Genomic DNA, 19,615 nt, shown 5'->3' on the forward strand with positions numbered 1-19,615 from the left:
TACTTCATCCTTGCTAGTGACATATCTCAGAAATATGTTTACATGCTACACTTTGCATTTTTTTCTTTAGTGCTAGGCTAAGCACTCCTAACACACTCAAAGTCATATCTTATAAACAACATCAGTTGGCTGCAGACGAACCTTTTGTCTATTTTCGCACACGAGTGACAAACACGAGATGTTCTTTTTCCCCATAACACCTCGCAACTTTAGTGCTTCAACTGCATCGACCCCGTGAGGTTAGCAGTTGCTGGCTGGCCAATGTCAATAGAAACTGGCTGGGCATGGGATTTTTCCGCGGGTGATCCTTTGCCTGTCCGAAATGACTCTACCAGTTAGTGCTCAGCGAATATCTCCCGGCCCCAGTTAAGGCTAGTAGGCAGGGCAAGGGAGTAAGGCCGGAGGGACGGGGAAGGTTTTTGTAAAATCGTTAAATTTCTCATCTTCGGCATGTTATTTCGTCTCCCCCTCATTTATTCGTTGTTTTTTTCACTAATGCCACAATACCTTTCAAACACCGGCGACTTCATGCGACGCCTTCATTTCATTCAATTTTACTCGTGCTCGTTATGCCTGCAGTTACTGCCAGTGGGGCAGTCGCGCCCGAAACTCTAGCCCCCGGGCTTACTGTACGTGTACTAGGCCTTTATCGCCCAAGGAGGCTATTTTCGATCAGCCGATCAGTGCCCAAAGTAGTGCGATGCACTTCTATTCCGTTCATTTTAACCACAGCAGTTTTTGCTGAGCGAACAAAAAATAGCTAAGCGATCAATTGCGCATTCTCGCATCTGCAGCGCGTTCCTTTTGGAGCTTTTATTGGCTTGACAGCAGATATATATACACAGATGTACTTATATATACAGCGTATTTATATACCATTAACATGACATACAGACAATGTTGTGCAGGACACAGCCTATATGATGGACGAACGCCAATATATTCACTGACCATTGCTTTTGGTCGATGGAAGCATTTGTTTAAGCATTATCTCGTACTTTTGATATCTATCTGTCTTCGTACTATTACATATTTGCAAAAATAGTACTTCCAGTAAGTGGTACGTATCTCACTCATATGGGCATGATTGACTTTTGTGTAACGTATGATATAGATGACGCATGTGCAGTCTCCTCACGTTTTTTTTTGCCTTTCTCTGAAGTGACACATATTTTTGTGTTTTATCTAGCTGCTTCCAGATCATCTACGGATCAAATAGTTTACATTCTGCTTGATTATAGAAAGGAATAACTTGTAATCGTAGGTCGCAAGCTGAAGGTGTTGAGAGTTCGGTTCTGCTTCGCAAAAATACAAACGATGCAGGATCTATGGCCTTTTCTTTAATCGAGTAACGTTTTCAGGTTTCAACTAATTTCCATACTTTATATAATGTTGTTATTGTATCTGTTCTTTTTTCGCTCCCCCATGATTGTTATATAATGAAAAATTTCGTTACATGGAAACCATAAATGATGAGGTGCCGTTATAGCAGAAACTCGTGGATTGTGCAAAGTATAATTTAAACACTTTATGAATGGAATGAATTGTTTTTTTTTTACCCTTCTCATCATTCGCCCACTGCAACACGAGTATTATCAATTTTTTCATTTACTAAGGGCTTCTTGCAAGGGGCCAACCCAGATCTTGCATGGGTTGATCTACGAGTGCAAGCGAACAAACATGCGCATATACGCACTTCTGTGGTGGAGTGGAAAATAAAGAAGACATGATGTCACTCACATAGTCAGTCGGCGACGTCACTTCAGGAGCATTCATATCTATTTTAGCCGATTGTCGTCAGCGAGTCTCTTTTTTCGACCCGTGTTTCTCTGTCTTTTTTGCTGGCCTTCCTCCACAAGGAAAGCATTTTGTTCGTCACTTATTGGGGCCTGGTTCACGGTCCAGCTGCGAATCTAGACATAAGTCAGTTCTCTCGCGCACAATGACGTTGGCAATGGCAACCTCGTCTCTATCCTCTCACCTCCATTCACCACAGATTTCATATGCCCTAGATTGACATTTTTGATCTCGAAATAGGCACACTGAATCGAATGAGCACGGACGTACACGCACCGTCTCGTTGCCGGTGAATCAGACACTGACGGCCGAAAACACAAGATCAGCACTAGCTTGAGCCTGCCAATCTCATCCATAGATAATAGTACCATAGAAGCGTATACAGATGACATTCAAGCATCAATCTCCATTGCCGCCAAGCTGCTTGTAATAGCATTGCTGCACTGGTAGCAGCAGTGCGAGCTTGCAAGGAAGAAAAGAGCCCGCTGCGTCAATATCTTAGGCGATAGATGGCGGCCGTCGTGCAGACGGGCCGTAGCCTCGGATTGCGAATGCCAAATTTCGAACAATGGAGATGTACGATTGCCTTCTGACTCCCTGTTTTATTTCTCCGGAGTACATGTGTGACATATGCGATACTCATAAAGCATCATCATTGCGTTCAAATATGTTGCCCTGCCTATAAGAAAAGGACAGCCTCGTCACTTAGGTTTTGCGTTTCGTTTAAATTATGGTATGTTGGCCAGGAACCTTTTGTCTAGTAGTAAAAAAATCCCGAAAACTGAAAAGTTTACGTATCGCGGATTTCAATGAAAAATTAGAGTACGTTGTTAGGCTATATCTAAGCCACGTCTAAAATGGGGTGCTATATAGATATTTTTTCCTCCCGACTTCGAAGTAGCGGTCGCTATCTATCTCGAAGTTGGGAGGAAAACGGTTGACAATAGACATTTTTTTCAGCGCCTCAGAAGGATATTCGAGTTATGTCACTCTCTCTCTCTCACTTTATTCTAGTACCTCTGAAAAATCTGAAAAAAATTACCCACGTCGGTCTCGGGTAATTCGCAACAATGGTATACAATGTTTATTTCTGTGCGATGAAATGCTCTTAGTCTAAAGAAGCGTAACACTAATGCCTGAGGTACGCTAAAACCTTTTCGTTTCCTAGTGCAGGACAAGCAGGACCCATTGGCTTTCATATGCCCTACAAACATTTATATGGATTTGATATGTCTAGTCTTCCAAAGTTGACCTCTGGCACCATCTCTTTATATGGATCTTAGACTCGCTAGTTCATACAAATGTTCTCTCCCTCGTTTTCTTTGTGTGAAAATATGTGTATAGCCTTCTGAGCGCATATATATATATGGATTCTACTAAGCATAGGGTGGCAGCGTTCAACGGGCGTGCTGTGCCCCTATTCTATTTCAGTTATGTGTAGACGTACAAATACACTCAGCAGCGACAAAACGGAGGCAGAAAGTCAGAGACATACACGGGCGGGGATTAGGTTGATAGAATCGCTCCTCTTCAAGCTACGCAAGTGATGCCGTGACAATGATGTTTGACATGGAAATACCAGTTCAGTTCATCCCAGTGTTCAATCTCTATCTCGCTGGTTCACTTCTACCGCTTCTCTCTTGCTCTTGAGCGCGAGCAGAAAACCCATTTCACTCTCCATGTACAACTCTACACGACTCGACCCGCCCAGTCCCTGTTTGAACTGGCCTGTGTCTAGAAGAGTCATCTCGCCCTTGTTCACCCACCATGTTCCATTCGGTGTCGGCACTTCGTCTCTAGGGTAAGGATTTGTTCGGGAAGGTTCATGGCGAACGGTCGAACGAACGAATGAACTGAACTCAAGCAAGCCGCGGTAGGCTAGAGAATGGGTTGGCCCGCCGACCCCTTGTTGACTGTTCCCGGTCCAGCTGCCACCAGCTGCCACCGGCTGCTCAGATGTTCACGTTGACTCCTCCATGAAGACGAATCGCTCCTTTGCCATGTTGTTCGACTCTTGCCTAACGCTTGCTTGTCATGTGGTAGTAGTAGTGCCGAGAAGGCAACCCCTGCCCGTAGAAAAAGCTACTAGTAGCACAACTAGTACAACTATATTCTTGCCGCTCCGTCACGAGTCCTAGTTTTCGGTCAACGCCTTGTGATGTCTTCAAGTTCGCTCTTTAGCGCGACAGCGGATAGAGTGCACTCCTCGGAAGGACGTCAGCTCAGACAGGCCCCTCGTCTCTACAGCGGCTGCAACCTTTGCTACTCTGACCTTTTTGTTCCCCTTCATTGCCAAACGAAGACCATGCCGAGGGTCTCACAAAAAGGAGCGGTTCTCCTTCTAGGATTTCTAAGCGATGCCAAGTAGGCTTTAGGGGATGCGTCAGGAACGTTCTTGTCTGCCCATCCTTTAGAACGTGAACATGGAAAGCCCATCTGGACCATCACATTGACTGGTCGACAGGAGAGACTTTACCAGCGTATCGCGAACCCCTTGGTTCTATAATGTTTTCATCCATACGGCGCCTTTAGCCATCATTGCTTGCGCTGGGAAGTATTCGGCACTCAAAATTTACTGTCAGCCCTATCACGGAAGCATGCACTTGGTCATAGCATCGTTAGCAATTAACCACTCATTGCCGCTGGTAGCCTGCAAAATACTGACCCCATAGTCCCCCCATAACACATATTGATTGAGGTACCAATCAGCACTGTTGTAGATAAGACGCTGTTGAATATTATATATCTAATTTCTTTTTGTAATGGTAGTCTGGGTAGCGGTAGCCTATTCGAAGAAATTCCCTTTCCTCGATATTGCCATATCGGGATTCCTTTAAAAGTATTCACACAGTACATCGAACAGTCAACCGTGCATGCTGCCCATGACTCACGCGTCTTGTCAGGAACAAGCATTTCCCATGACAATGCAACATTACGGTTTTCCGAGTTGCCTAGCATAACTTAGCATCGAAAAAAGCTGCCTTTCGTTGCTCCTTGTATTGTTGTTCCCTCGCAAAGCTGACAAGATACTGATCACCTCTCCCGTTCGGTTTAGCCTGTTGAAAACGCCTGGCGCCGGTGTGCCAAAGAAATGCGGATACGCTGTTCACTAAACTAGCATACACAAATACAACGCGCATATGTAAGTACAGATGTATGTATCTCGGTGTACGTATAGGCGAGCTAGCTTGGCCGGATACCATGGGAAAATATATTGATATCTCGAAGATTATCTATAGCCGAAAAGGGCCCTCACTCTCCAGCGGCATAGGCAGAAGAAACCTTTACATCTCCGTCTACATTCGAGTACATTCCCGTCTACAAACATCTTTTAGAATAAACTAGATACATACGTTAAATACCTACGAAGGTCGTCTGAGGTGTCTATCTCAGACGACCTTCGATGATGCCCAGAGTCTTTTGATGCAGATGATCATGGCCGTTGATTAGTTTTCTTATTGGTCTCGTTAGAGCTCGCATGTTTTCGCATTACGCTGATTTTGAGGTTTTTGTAGACGGTTCTTCACCAATGTATGTCAATCCCGTTTGCAGGGCTTATTCGACCAAATTTTCTAACTACTTTCACGCTGTTGTCCTTTGTCTCTCATGTGCTGCTGTTTTACGTGCCCTACAGTTGTTCGAGGACCAAAAATTTTCAAAATATCACCTTATCGATTCCCGGCTCGTTCCAGACGATGGCTCTCTTGTGGATTCTTTCTCTCTAAAATGGGCCGATAATAAAACGGACCCGATGCGAAGATCCGTATGGCGCTCGGAACTCATTTTTCTCCAACCACCCAACTCCCCAAAACCGCTTAATTCTCTTCCTAGTGCATTGCTTTACTCGGAAAATTACTTGTTCTGCTACTATCGAATACCAAAACTCTCCACTTCACCCAGTAGCTTCCCTAAGTTCTTAGTGCCGTTCGACTCCCACGCCTGTCCTTCTTTTTGCAATTAATGGTAATAGTCAATATGCATATGTCTGTCGCATTCTCTTCGAACAAAGAATAGTAATTCATTCACGCTAGCCCTTTCCGACGGCAGCCTGTCTTTGTAAAGGCCGTCGGCACCGGCAATCATGGTAAAGTATGAGTTGTGTCTATGCTGGCAGCTAGCTGTAAGGCGCTGCGGAAAACGCAAACGCTGTGCAATTCCCGTACATCTACTGCTCCTTACGTTGGTCCAGTGCCATGCCGTCGTGTAATAATGCCATGAAAAGGTAAGAGCCTAGGGACTACGGACACCAGATGTACGGAGGGAGGTATTCGGAAACGGCCTTGCTTGTGAACGACAGTGAAGGCTCACATTTGCGACGTATAGAGGATGTCGCTAGGTCGCTGCTGTATGGTATACTGCTGCAGCCTTTTTTTAAAGCTAGGTCTCCAATGTCTCCTCTGGGAAAGAAAATCTTCGACAGTAGCACGAAAAAGTGCGACAGTAGCGATGGCGGTAGCAATCGAGGACGAAACGATGTGGCCGAGGTGGGTCAGCGACGTCCAGTTGCCGAAATCGTAGACCGGCACCTATCGACTGTGACGATCAGGACAAGGACGCAGGAGGCGAATAGCGAACAACTCGGCAAGGGGACTGAAAGGCCGGCGTTTGCCAAAAGCGAAATATTTAAAAATTTAAATCTGACTTACCATTGTAAAGGCAAGAAAAAAGAAAAGGCGAGTGAAAATAAGCGACGTCCTTGTGAGAACGTTCACCGAGACAGAGAATATATGTAGCCGCAAGGACGTTAGCTACGGAAGTCAATCACTATCTAACGTGTAAAATATCTCAACGATAAAGCGGCCCCATTATAATATCGAGCTGTGATGCCTTTGTTGTTTAGATCAGTGTGACATGCGGGCTCTAGACTAAGGAAATGTGCTTAGGAACATTTGGCCATTGGTATGAGAGCACAACCTACGGTAACACTAAGACAAGATGTAAAGGCAAGATGTATATTAGCGAGAATGAACTATTACGTAGGACATCAATAGTATGCTTAATTTGTTTGCAGAGTACAATGGCTTGAGTCGCGAGGAGCAGAAAAGAAACGCGTGTGATCGTGAGCGCAGTCGCATGAAGGATATGAACAAAGCCTTCGATCTCCTTCGCGAAAAGTTGCCTTGCTGTAAACCACCGGGAAAGAAGTTTTCCAAAATCGAGTCGCTCAGGTAACATACATATGGAAACAATACAATAAAACCGAAGTTTTGTCGAAAGAAGAAAAACGACCTTGCAGTTTATGTTTTGATTCGACACGTTCCCCTCCTTTCAATGATGGCCACTATAAATCAATTCGCAAAATGCGCACAATTTCTGGCTCCAAAATACTAGAATGCAAGGTAGCTAACGGCAGCATCCCGTGGGAATTATTAAAGGGTATATATATATATATGCATATATACGTTTCCGAATAGACCAGACCATCTGTTGTAATGGTTTATTTAGATATAGACTAACTTACATAACTAACAGACGGTATTTAGTCTAACTGTACCCTAATCGGTTGAAAGAATTACCTCAAGAATAAGCTAAACAGCATCGTCTGCATACCTTCATGGAACGTTTTACAGTCTGTATATATATATCACTATTTGCGATGGGATCTCGTAACAAAAAAAAAAAATTCCCATATTTCTTCTGCGGTAAGCGCGCGAACTAGCGAAGCTTAGCCGTTTCAGTGGGTCTCCCTCAAGTTCGCTTATCTTTTTTGGGGTTGGGTATGTTTGAGAGGGGTTCACTTCGGCGTAACATGGTGTGCATGCAACACATACACACTTCTGTTGCTAACCGCTATCTGATACGGGCTATCTAAGATTGTACCCGTCTCAACGTCGTCGCAGTGGGAGGTACAATGTTGTTAATAAAACCTATGTCACCATGCGATCACCCAACGCATTGATATATAACAACCGCAGCGATCACGCCATTGTAACAGCGCCGCGCAACGGCGAGACCAACAACAAAAATAACATTGCAATTTTTTCGTCGACAAAGCGACTGACCATTCGCGAGCGCGCCCCATTTTCCTGCACGTACTGTTACGTGCAGCCATGTCATGTTTACGCAGCCATACGTAAAAAGGAAGCAGAAGGAAGAAACGAACAACAAATCACAAACACTTTGTTTATGGGCCAATTGAGCATATGAGAAACGTGCACAGAATCGTGAATACAAGTTCGAGATGAACGCTGGGTGTTTTTTTTTACTAAACCTATCTCAAACATACCGAGAGAAATAGACTACTTCATCGATGAGTGCGGCAGCTATAATCCGTGGCCAAGTGTCAGCACTGTTTGCCGACCCAATCGTATGCCATGTATGCATTCATAGTATTTTTCGGTAAGAACAAAAGCCCTTTGGAAAGGAGCAGGCAAATGTCTAGATTTGGGATATATCTAGATTGAAATCATTGCAAAACCTCTTTTTTAAGTGTTTCGACCAATTATCGTTTCTATAACCCTTATTCATGTTATCATTATGGAAAAGGATAACCCCACTCGGCCAGCTGCAAATACATTTCAACAACATGTTGAACGCCTGATAAAGTGTTACATTACAACGAGAACCAGTCTAGTACATTGGCCTCTGCGTTATCCTTCATAGAAGTCATTCCTGATGACGCACGGTTTCGCCGCGTACAGGGCCAACCAAAGTTAGTCAGACGACTTCGACAAGACTCACGACGAGAAACTATATGCACTGAGTAGTTCTGTTTGTAAACATGTTTACCAGGATATATTGAAGCCTTTAGGCCCGCTTTGCTCGACTCTTCTTTTACTACCTGCTATACCACCGTAACAGCCTTCTTATATATATATGTTATTTTAAGAAAGAAATAACATAAATAGATCTATTGTAAAGGTGCAATACTTGTGATGGCTAAGCTCACCTAGCTAGAATCGAAAAAAAAAAATTATTAAAAACAACAAAGAGCTTCTAAAGAGCTAAATATGCATAGAAATTATAAAATGTATTATTTAAATGGGATAGACCAAATAGTTTATCTATAATATAGAAGGAACAACGCTGTACTAAGTACATTGCCCATAAATCATGTATGTTTATTACTGAGAAACTAGTCTTATAGATAGTATCATATATTATACTACTATAAGTACCAAATAAATATATTTTAACTTAATAATGTACGAAATTGTTTTTAGAATGGCGATAAAGTACATTAATCAATTAGAAGCGCTTCTCGATGAGGCGCCCTCTGCAGTTGCCGGACACTCCCGAGCCGATAGCATTTCGCTAAGCCAGGCAATGGGAACCATAGGAGCATCATTAGGAGGCGTATCCATGGGCGTAGGGGCGAGTGTGGGCGGCCCTATTGGAATGGGTGTGTCTGGCCATTATTACGGCATAAATGGAATGAGCCCGGTGGTCGAGTGGTCCAGCCAGCAACATCACTTATCAGAGTCACCTAATTCTTGCGCCACAACATCAACGTCAACAGCTCCATCTCCAGTAACCACATTTATAGCAATGAACGTACCAGTCGTCATTTCTCAGTCGTCATACAACGATAATAACGCGACACTCAGCAGTAATCACAGTTCGCAGAGTCATCAATATGTGGACAACGCCAGCAATAACGGGACCAGCTCTCACACGGAGGCAAAAAATCGCCTTCAGAAGACTTCCTATTGGACTCGACAGGTACGTTATGCTCATCTGACTTGATCTATTGTTATAAGCATTTATATACTTGTTACGCAAATTCGATTCAAGGAGAACGCACCAGCTAGAATGACGCCGTTCACACTAGCCTTAGACTTGTTTTTTTGCCTAATGTCTGACAGTAACTATACTAGGCACCAATAGAAACATTGCTTCCTTTATCCATAGTACTGGCCACGACTAGCAAAAATGGAATATGTACGTAAAAACTTGTTCATAGATAAACAGGAAATAACGTCTTTATTCTACTTAACTGGCCGGTTAGAATAGATAGTGTAGTTTCAGCCGCCAACGGTACCAAATATATTTAGGCACAACTCAATTCATCAACTTTTTATCTTATTATAGTATTTTACACCAGAATAACAAAGAAAGAAGATCAAATAATGAAGAATAAATTGATTTTGGACTTTGATTTCAGAAAGAGAATCCGGTTTAGCCGGCGCTATATGGAAGCGTCTGTTAATTCCTAAGCTGTGAACTGGAATCGCTTCATCACAGGAGAACCCTAGTTGCTCCTGTTTCGAAATTAACCCATATCTTAATAGGCAAACTAAATCATTATCGTCAGTCCTTTCTTAGAAAACGTCTCAATGTTGTAACAATACAAATCACCACGTGCTTTTGACCACATTAACTCTTCTTACACGGTTTTTTTTTTCCATAGCTGTATTAAAGGACAACAACCGCAACAATTTGGTGTGTTTTTATATAGGATACGAGTAGGACAATAATCTATGCAGCACTCGGTTGGCGCTATAACGCTACAAAAAACTACGAAATTTTTTAGATATTTGTTGAATACGAGAAATTGTTTAAGGCTTGAAAGTAAGGAAAATCTTAAGATGATATATCCATCGTTTGTTATTTGTTTGTTTGTATTTGTCATCGTTATATGAACAGGTGCTTTCCTTATTTTATTTTTTAAGAATCTCAATCTGAAACTATGTATGTAAACTGTACGGCCCGAAGATTATCGGTCGTCAAGTTCGTAGGGAACCTTTCTATATTCCAAATATCTGAAAGTTTTCTAAGTTAAGTTAGCCTGTTATAAGCGAGTTCTAGATGACACCATTATATATACATTGCATGCCTCATACAGTACCAGTGTCTTTAGATAGAGAAATAGCCCTATTTTGGTCCCACTACCCTCAAAGTGTGCCTATCAAAAGGCAAAAGCGAAGTGATAAATACATAGGCATATCCGATATTCTGGCGCAAAAAGCTGGCAAAGTATTGGGTAGTTTATGCAGAAGTATCTTGTTTGATATCTTAAAAAAAATTAAGGTACCCAATCTGCTGAACTCTTAGTACACATAAGTATTATGTATACTATTATTTTATTATTATTATTACCAGCTAGCAATTGTCATCGATGCAACATGTCAGTGAGTCGTTAAGTAATTAATAAAAACTAAACAATCACACATGTTTAAAGATGATATAGTGTATTTTTGTGTTCGTATTGTGTTAAGTTAGAGCAACTTCACGCATAGTAACTACATGGATGTCGATAATGATATAGTTTTTAGTACCACATAATTAGGTATGGATACTGTATGGACAACATGCACGTTGTTCGGTTTGAACTAAAAGTTTTTTTACCATTTCTCAATGAGTTTTCTTCGTGTCTCCATGGGGAATTTTCTGTCCACTTAGCGTTGTTTATTTTTGCTTGGTTATTCTCAGACTATCAAAAGACTTTGCTAATGCTACAAACAATGAAGACAATAAAGAAGATTTGATAAATAAAAGATTTTTGTAGATATATTTATTAACGTCAACTGAACAAGCAGATAAAAAGGAAAGCGGGTGCCGTCAGTGGTCGAAGGGCAGCATTCGGCAGAGAAAGCGTAAGTACACGTCGACGGAAAGAAGAATGCCAAGTGAGAGTGAAAGCGGTCAGAGGGAAAAAAGGAGGGAGCTGGCATACATATATCTATATAGAATGTGGTGGGTCTGCCGGGCCCGGTGGGTGATGATCAAATATTTACTATTATTTGCTCGTTTTCTGCAGCCCTCCGCCCCTGCCCTTTCCGCCCAAGCCCCCTTTGCCCCGGCACACCACTGCCATTACGGTGCTTGCGGTCCGCTGCATTTGCTAGATCCTCTTACAGCAGGGCTTGAACTCGAGCTGTCCCGCCTTGTTGTTGTAGAGACCCTTGGCCTTATCCTTGTCCATTGGATGTCCGTCCAGTGGCCTTCTTTTACCCGAGGCAGAATCACAATCAGCATCCCGCAGCGGTGCCGTCTCCAACATCAGCGACATAGCCACATGGCCGTCTGATACGGTGACAATAGTGATAGTGTGCTAATAATCCTCCAGAACGCTAAGAGGAAGTGCAGCAGCGGTAGATGCAGCATCGGCAACATCGTCAATCTAACACCGTTGCAACGGCAGTATTAGCGAGGCGGTCTGTCGTTACTGTTGCCTTCGCGGTTTGTTTTTGCAATCTGCTGTCCTATGAATGCAACGTAGATCAGGACGGTATGACAACCGTTAGCTGGCATCCTGTAAATTCAATGGGGACGCCTCAAGTAGTTTGCTTACTCGCCGGTAAATGCATACATAATTCCGTTGACTGACGCATCTATCCAACAAGTGCGGCATTTTTTATCAGCGTATTTAAGCGAAGAAGGAAGTTCAGACAAAGGTAACGGTGCGATTAGTTTGCATACATATTTAGGGTACGTTGCACAGCAGACATCACTAGTATCGTACTATTCATTATTAATTAGTTTTATATACGTTTTCAACGGCTTTTAAATACTTACCTGCTGGTAAATTATTTTTGATTGTAACGGGCTATTTTTTAGTCTTTTTCCAGGACGACAAAGATTTGCCCAGGCAAAGCCTTTAGATTTGCTAAAATTATAGTTGGTCAATTAAAAATACATTATTTCATGTCCAAATAAGCATATATATTCTCGCGGATTAGTTTACGGGCCCTGAAATTAACATTCGCACCTATGGTATGATCAAGTATACTTTTATGAGAAACGGAGCTCACCGTGTTGTTTTTTTCCTTATATTCTACTATAAGTAGTGTAGTATCATTGTGTGTGCCTTGATTTCGCACCCCGACAGTTGTATTAATGTCAAGTCTCGTTAATGTCAAGGTTTTTGCTCGTTGACGCTTTAAATGATTCAATCCTTTGTTCCCCCGACTGGATCTGTTCTGTTGCTGCAGCTCTCGCTGCTCTGTCTCGCGCGTCAGCGACAGGAAAGGGTTAGCGTCTACTGGTATCTCGCTGCCGTTACGGCCGCTGACCATTCGGTTGGACCTACCTTTTTTACGCCGCTTCACTTTCGTCGGTTTAACGCGCATACGATTATGCTATCGAGAATAGCTGGTTAGAATAATAACGTGTCACTACCGGCGAAGAAAAAAGGGCCAACAGGCGAAAAAATATTCAAAACGTAAAGTTCATTAATCAACATTCTTCACATTTAAGCTCTGCGCGCGTCCGTTTTCCGCCGCTGCTCCATACAGACCAGCTTATTCGTTTACACCCTGTTCGCTGACCAGTCCACCAGCCGACCTAGTTACCGGCTAGGCCTATGGGACAGAGTCGCCAGTCGAACAACGACGGCGACAATCGCAGTCGCAGCCTCACCCTTCGTTATTATTATTATCGTACGATTAGCAGCAGCAGCATCACCACGACGGCCCACGACAGCATCATCTAAGTAGGCGGCGGCCATCGTCGCCGTCATGTCGCCGTTGCCTTCCTGGTTTTGCCCCAACTCTACTTCGTAGTCCATCCACCAAGCAGATCGGCGGAGACGCCCGTTGCTGCTGCCCCGACATCCCCCTCGTGCCCGTCGTCGGTTTTGGTGGACCGACAACTGCCGCCACTTGCCTAATCTGCTTCCAGGCAAATTCCTTTGTATTTGCTTATAGGCAGGAGAGTGGGGACAAGGCAAGCTTGTGAATCGGCAGTTGGCCTCGGCTTAGACTGTTCGTTCCGCCCTTAAGAGACAGATCTCAGGCTAGCTATCGTATCCTTAATTTTTGTTCTACATTGCGTTCCTTTCGCAAACGTCGTTCGGGAAGGAGGTCATGCCAGTAGCTCGCGATATGGCCTATGCTATCTGCGACTACTTCCAAAAGCAAAACGCGGCCAGATATGATGGCAGCCATGACAAGAGCCGCTTTTTGGTCGGTTAAGGCAGTGTACGTTCATATCTCTGAAGGAAAAAGCAAACGCTTTGCACTCTTCTTGTCTAGCTAAAGAGATATCCTGGGCAGGTCCAAAAAAGCGGACTCAGGCTACCTTTTTCAAGGCGCTGCACGAAGCAAGAGGCTAGGATGATGCAGAAGAGACGCTGCTAAACCAGAGAGCAGACCAGCCTGTATTAGTAGCTGAGCTGTGAGAGTGCGTCCCCTGTACTAGCTAAGAACTTCCACGCAAAATATAGGCGCGGCCTTCTGTCCAAAGATTGGCACGTGCCGTTTTTCCCATGAACTCCCCTTCCGGGTCGTAGATGGAGGGCATATGTTGGTCCTCCAAGTTGAGTATCTAGCACCACAGTGTGCTATGGCGACCAAGGAGTCTGGTGCACCGTGACGCAGGCCCCCCGAGTTCACTGCGCTGCTAGCAAAAGGGCGGTTGGCAGTTGTGACACGGATCGGTTCGGCCAGTACGAGCGCCGTGGCATGACATGTATTAGATTCCTTCGCAACGACAAAGGATCAACGCCGATACACCTTCCAGCGCACAGCTGGAATTCTCGAGCCGAGTCAGTTTGTCAAATTTCTCTCGACTATAGGAGCAGAAAAAGGGCACACGGCATTCATGCGCGCTTTCCTTCTCAGCCCTCTGTGTAAGCTTTACCCATTCTAAAATGGCCTAGATAGAGGAAAGCAAATAAGAAATTATCAAACGAAATAATCACTAAGAGTGGATTCAATGTGCAATTTTTAGTCGAGCACCATTACTATCACTATCGTGAGATAGTGATAGTAATGGTTTAATTAAACCCGTCCGCCGTACATGGGATATGGGTGATTGGTTTTGAAAAAAATTCGTGCGTGCCTTCCAGAGCCCAGAACGACGCCTCTGAGGGCTGAAAGGATCCACCATATGTAGGTTAAAAAAGACTCCTGGCAAGTATGGCTGAGGGAAACATCGAGTACGATCACGTTATTGAACAAGATCCGATGTGCTCCATTCTGCCTGTCGACAGAAATGGTGGGGCAAAGCTTAGAAGCGAAGGATCAACGCTTTACATGGCTCTACAAGGAAGGAAGGAAGGAAGCAATGATGAAAATATGGATTTTAAATTCGGAGATTTAGTCGGCAATGGAAAAAACTGGCACCGAGATGGTTCAATGGGAGCAAAGAAACTAATCTTGAAAAACAGTAATGGAACTGACGGTAGGCGGGGTAGGCTGAGATCTATAATTTGCGACAAAATCGCCGGACTATATTCAAATTATCATAATGATTTTCACCGTATGCTGGTCGTTGAGTATTGGGCTTGTAGCAACTCAGTGGGCCAGTTTGACAATAAGCCCTTTAGCTGCTTATGTACCTCGGAAGGAGCACAAAAGCCCTTTTTAATATTAAGCGTTTGCTTAAACAGATAGGAAAAAAATTATATACGGCTTTTCTTTCTTTGTGTATAAATAGAGGTTTAAACTGTGGGCAAAAAGAATAGAAGCGCTATTATAGCTTCATATTATATAATTCTTAAATCGATCTTCATATAATCTGTCCCTCCCAAATAGAGAACTTTTCTAATAGAAGCTTGGCTACAGTACGCGAACTGCTTTGCCCGATCTTTGTTGCGTTTAGAAGTTCACCCTCATTCTCAAAGTTCTGAATAGAATTGTTTAGAGCAAAGATCAGTCTTACGCACAGAGTCAGGAGGCTTCAGGAGAGCAAAATGGTTTGAACACGTGTACGTGTACGTGTGCGTGTGCATGTATGGGTAGGAGTGTATATCCGTGTGTGGGCGTCTGTGACTGTAAATGTATGACTTGGTGTGTGCCTGTGTGCAAGTGTGGAGTAGATATTTAATGTCTGTGTGGCCAACTTTACGTGTCGAAAAAGCGATCGAAGCAGTAAAAGTGGCTGGAAAAAAGTGCGACAAAAAAGCAAGGGAGTCATAGCAGTGAAAGTTAGAACTAATGCCCACTAAAAATCTTCCCGTTTTTACCCACACTTGTTCACTCTCAAGGTTTTTGCAGTTAGGTTCTTATAAAAAAAACTCAGTTGGGGGTGAGCATCGGAATAGAGACCTTTGTAGCTTCAGAGGGGGCCGTTCACAGTGGCCCATTGACTGCAGATTAGTGGCAGACAAACGTAGCTGGAGTCCTCTATATGGGCACAAACAGAGGAAGATGCGCAAGATGAGCGAATAGGGGAGAGACAGGAAACGGCGGTAGGGGGTAAAAATTGGGAAAAAGTGAGAAAGAGTCATTGTACAAGAACGCATAGTCTGTCATCATTGCTGAACGAGCTCAAGAGAGACAGATATTTTCTTCCTTATTTTTTTTTTATAACTGTATTTGTACAAAACTTACGGCCACGTGATTGAGTTTACACTATGCAGGGAAAAAGCCCACCACAGGCCGACCCGGCTTTTGCACACATCAAGCACCAAGATTGGGCCACCAAAGGGCCCAGTATCGAGGCACTGCCTGCGCTGTGGAAGAATGGCGAGCGATGCAGTGTGGCGAACGGTGCGGTGGGGGAAAGCTTCGAGAAGAGGTCTAACCACTGACATGGCTGCCGATCGACTCACCGCCATTTTCAAACCATCCAAAAAAAAGAAGTATCTTGGCACGGTCCACCAAGCAGACTTACCGGCAACCTAAGGACAGAGAGGTTTGGTCCGATAGACAGGATCAGACTTCCGTTGTTACGAACCTACGTGACAATAAACCTATGTAAAGAGTGAGAGTAAGCAAGGAGCCCAAGCATGGATTCATGTGAGCTATGTGAAATACCCTCATGAAGTTTCGTTACGTGTACGAGTACATATAAGCCTTTTGTCTTATGGGTGATTCTATGTTTATCGAAAAAAAAAACATGTTCCAATTAATATGTTGGTAAAGAAAGTACTTGTATATCGAGGGACGAAAATTTGTAAGTTAGGCAAAATAAGGTAAATTAGTCAGCTATAGAAGACACCAAACTCTCGTAAAAATAACACTGCCAAAGCCCTCTGCTCTAACAAGTGCGGACGAATACAGTGATGTGTAAAAAACTTAGTATTTTTTGTGTGAAGGTAAATAATAACCACACTTTCAGATTGCCCTTGACAACAAAAAACATGGCGATGGGTAACAGCTGGTAGAGCAGCTAGGATTGGTTCGTATTTGACAAAAGTTCTCTTTAAATGGATAATGCTCGAAGCACTGTTCAGAGATTTGGTCTCACCTCGGCATTTTTACCCATCTTTTAAGAAAGGCTCACAGATCCATTTGGCCGTCGTCGTCGTGTGTATTCGTATAGCGATATCCAATTGGTCCAATGCAGAACAATTATTAAAACTGCATCATTATGGGACCGAGATTGCCAAACCAAAAGCTATCCTGCTCCACGAACTATCCTTAAGACAGCCATGCATCTACATGCTTTATGTAAATTGAAACGTTAATTTAAACAGAGAAGTAGAAGAAAGAAACACCCGACAAAATCGGGCCTAGCTGTGATAGAAATGACGGGGTTCATTCGTCCCCCTTTGCTATTATTATCATCACCAACATCACACGTACTATTATTAAAATAACCTTAGCCTTCTTGCTCGCTATCTGCGCGTCTCGCTTCAGTCTCTCAAGGGCCCCCTCATACAGCAGCAGACGGTGCCCTTCTAGTGGCTTCCACGGACTTCTCTCCTTTCCTTCTATAATCCTTCCGTACGACAAGTCACATGGTCCTATGCCGACCGCGTACTCCCACTGGCCCTGTACCTACTAAACGAATGAATGGTGTACCTATCCACTACTATGCCCCTGTCTATAATGACATCTAGGACCTTTTCAGCCCTTTACAACACGTCTATGGCGTGGTACCTCGTGCTGCGCTATCTATCGAAGAATATGGCTCACTCAAGACCCAGGAGCATGCTCGGCCACCGTAACTCAACTATAACGCCATCGAGACACCTAGGCAGGCAGGCAATATCTAGACCGGCATGCGGAGTATGTAGGCGTCCGCGGTTCGCTGTTCATTCGCCAGTTCGGTTCTTCGGGCCGCTCGTCTCGCTCTAGGTCGTCTGTTCATTGATTCAAGATAGATTGCAAGGCGTTGAGAGTAACGACGACGACGGTGGCGCAAGGGTATACGCTAGCGAAAAGGAGGCGTTCGAGGAGAAGCAGGAGAATGATAGGTGTTAACCTTCTTACAGGGGGACGGCGATAGGTTTGCTTGCTTCGGAAGAATACAGTCCCCATCCATCCGGGACTGGCTCAGCTATCCCTAAAAGCCCAAACCCAACTGGTCTTCTCTTCTTGCATACAATTCCAGCCAGTTAGCCTAAAACGGGCCTACTTCACTGCTCGTCACGGTCGGCGCATGAGATATAATTATATTAATTAGCTTCGTTTATAGCGTTAATCTGAAATCCTCTTACGAGTTACGCAGCAGTGCGTCAGCGGCGGGATAATTAGGGGTTGAGTGTGTACTATAAATGCGTGTATGTGCGTGATAGTCGTATGTCTGCGTAAATGTGAATGCGATTTCGTGTCTTTGAAAGCACGTGACCGTGTGTGTGTCTTTGTGTGTGTGAGTACCTGAGGGCGGCCGCCTGCTTGGCTGGCTGTTGGTGCAGTACTATGCGATTCTTTGTATGCGGTAAGCAGTTTTGCAACGATGGTTGGGGGATGAGGTTGTATGGGACACGTCTTCGACGCTGCGTAGCCGCCTAGATTAGAAGCTGTACGTGGACGAAGAGGCTTCCAAGCTGGGAGGATAGGGAGCAGTCCCTTCTCTCAATCAGGCACGGGAGGGAGCTGCGGTGGCTCATGCCACGATGAACTCAGACTCGTCCCGCACTAGCACGCCTATAGCTCCGCACATTGGAATGGAGCGTTGCGACAATGAGGGCAACGAGAGTGAGATCGGACGAAGCACACGATAAGTTCGAGTGTAAAGAGAGTTAACCCATGGTCGGCCGAGAGAGGTCCAGTCTGAATATCGCATTATATCGCCTATTATCTTATTACTACCAGACGCAGGAAGCCTCCTGTGCTGGTTGCGTGATTGGCGTCTCCTACTCCTCTTCACTATCACTATCACAGATAGACACAGAGACACGCAGGCTTCCGACGTCACTCATTGTCCCCATGATCCCCATCAGTGTTCTCGCTGGCCCGGTGGCTATCGTGCGGTAATGCCGCCGACGGCTTTCTTCAAAGACGAAGGTAGACACTCATTTCTATGTCCGACATTCTCCTAGACAAAGTGCCTATACGAAAAAAACGACCAATACATGACGAATTAGACATCGCTATACACAATTCAATGAATACGCAATGGACGCGCTTCTCTTCACTCAACGGTCGCAACAAATAACGAGCGAGCAAGAGGGAATCGAGGCACTTCACTGGAGTGCCATCTAGAACGACCAGGCTTTCAATGTGTGGCGAAAATACGATTTAGCTGGATACAATCTAATACGATGCAATTCGTAGCGTTTATGCATTCTTATCTCAATATCGTAGGCAAAAACATCGTTAATAAATTCAGCAGGTACACGGTCAATGTCCAATTGCATTAAATGCTGTAAACGGTTTTATTTCCTATTTTCCGTATTATTCTATCCAGATGGTTACAAAAATCGATTCTTGATTAAATCTACCACGACGGATTAAACTTTCCGTACGTACCGCGAGTTATCTCTATACACTGACGGCAGTGTGGCAAAGCTGGTTTGCTCAACTAAGTATCATGGCCTTCTGTCAGGCAGTAACAACTGGTAACAAAGATCGTAAAACATGGAACACGCATGATAAAAACGCATAACACGTTAACTGATAACGGAGCCGTCATATTATCTCTACTGGAACGTTTTTCCATATAGACGGAGAGATGATTCGAGTTCTTATAATTAGATCAGTCGATCCATCAAAAAAAATTTATACAAATACTGCAATAACGACAGTAGCAGCAAACAATCGGA

At 44.0% G+C, this 19,615-nt stretch overlaps 1 protein-coding gene and 1 long non-coding RNA gene across 2 annotated transcripts in view; one reads left to right on the forward strand and one right to left on the reverse strand.

The window, feature by feature from the left end:
• Positions 1-10,919, forward strand: part of LOC111269901 (uncharacterized) — a gene marked incomplete at its 5' end in the record, with an annotated part of 44,011 nt that extends 33,092 nt beyond the window's left edge. Inside the window, 3 exon segments of the mRNA XM_022849815.1 lie at positions 6,809-6,965; positions 8,961-9,459; positions 9,902-10,919. Coding sequence (XP_022705550.1) covers positions 6,809-6,965; positions 8,961-9,459; positions 9,902-9,919 — 674 coding nt within the window. The 3' untranslated portion in view covers positions 9,920-10,919.
• Positions 10,920-11,220: 301 nt separating this feature from the next.
• LOC111269902 (uncharacterized) overlaps positions 11,221-19,615 on the reverse strand; it is a 43,125-nt gene continuing 34,730 nt past the window's right edge. Inside the window, exon 2 of the long non-coding RNA XR_002685991.2 lies at positions 11,221-11,992. This is a non-coding gene — a long non-coding RNA (uncharacterized LOC111269902). The remainder of the gene's footprint in view (positions 11,993-19,615) is intronic.

This window comes from Varroa jacobsoni, unplaced genomic scaffold (genome assembly GCF_002532875.2).
Source record: "Varroa jacobsoni isolate VJ856 unplaced genomic scaffold, vjacob_1.0 scaffold_1423, whole genome shotgun sequence".
NCBI classification, from domain to species: Eukaryota; Metazoa; Arthropoda; class Arachnida; order Mesostigmata; family Varroidae; genus Varroa; species Varroa jacobsoni.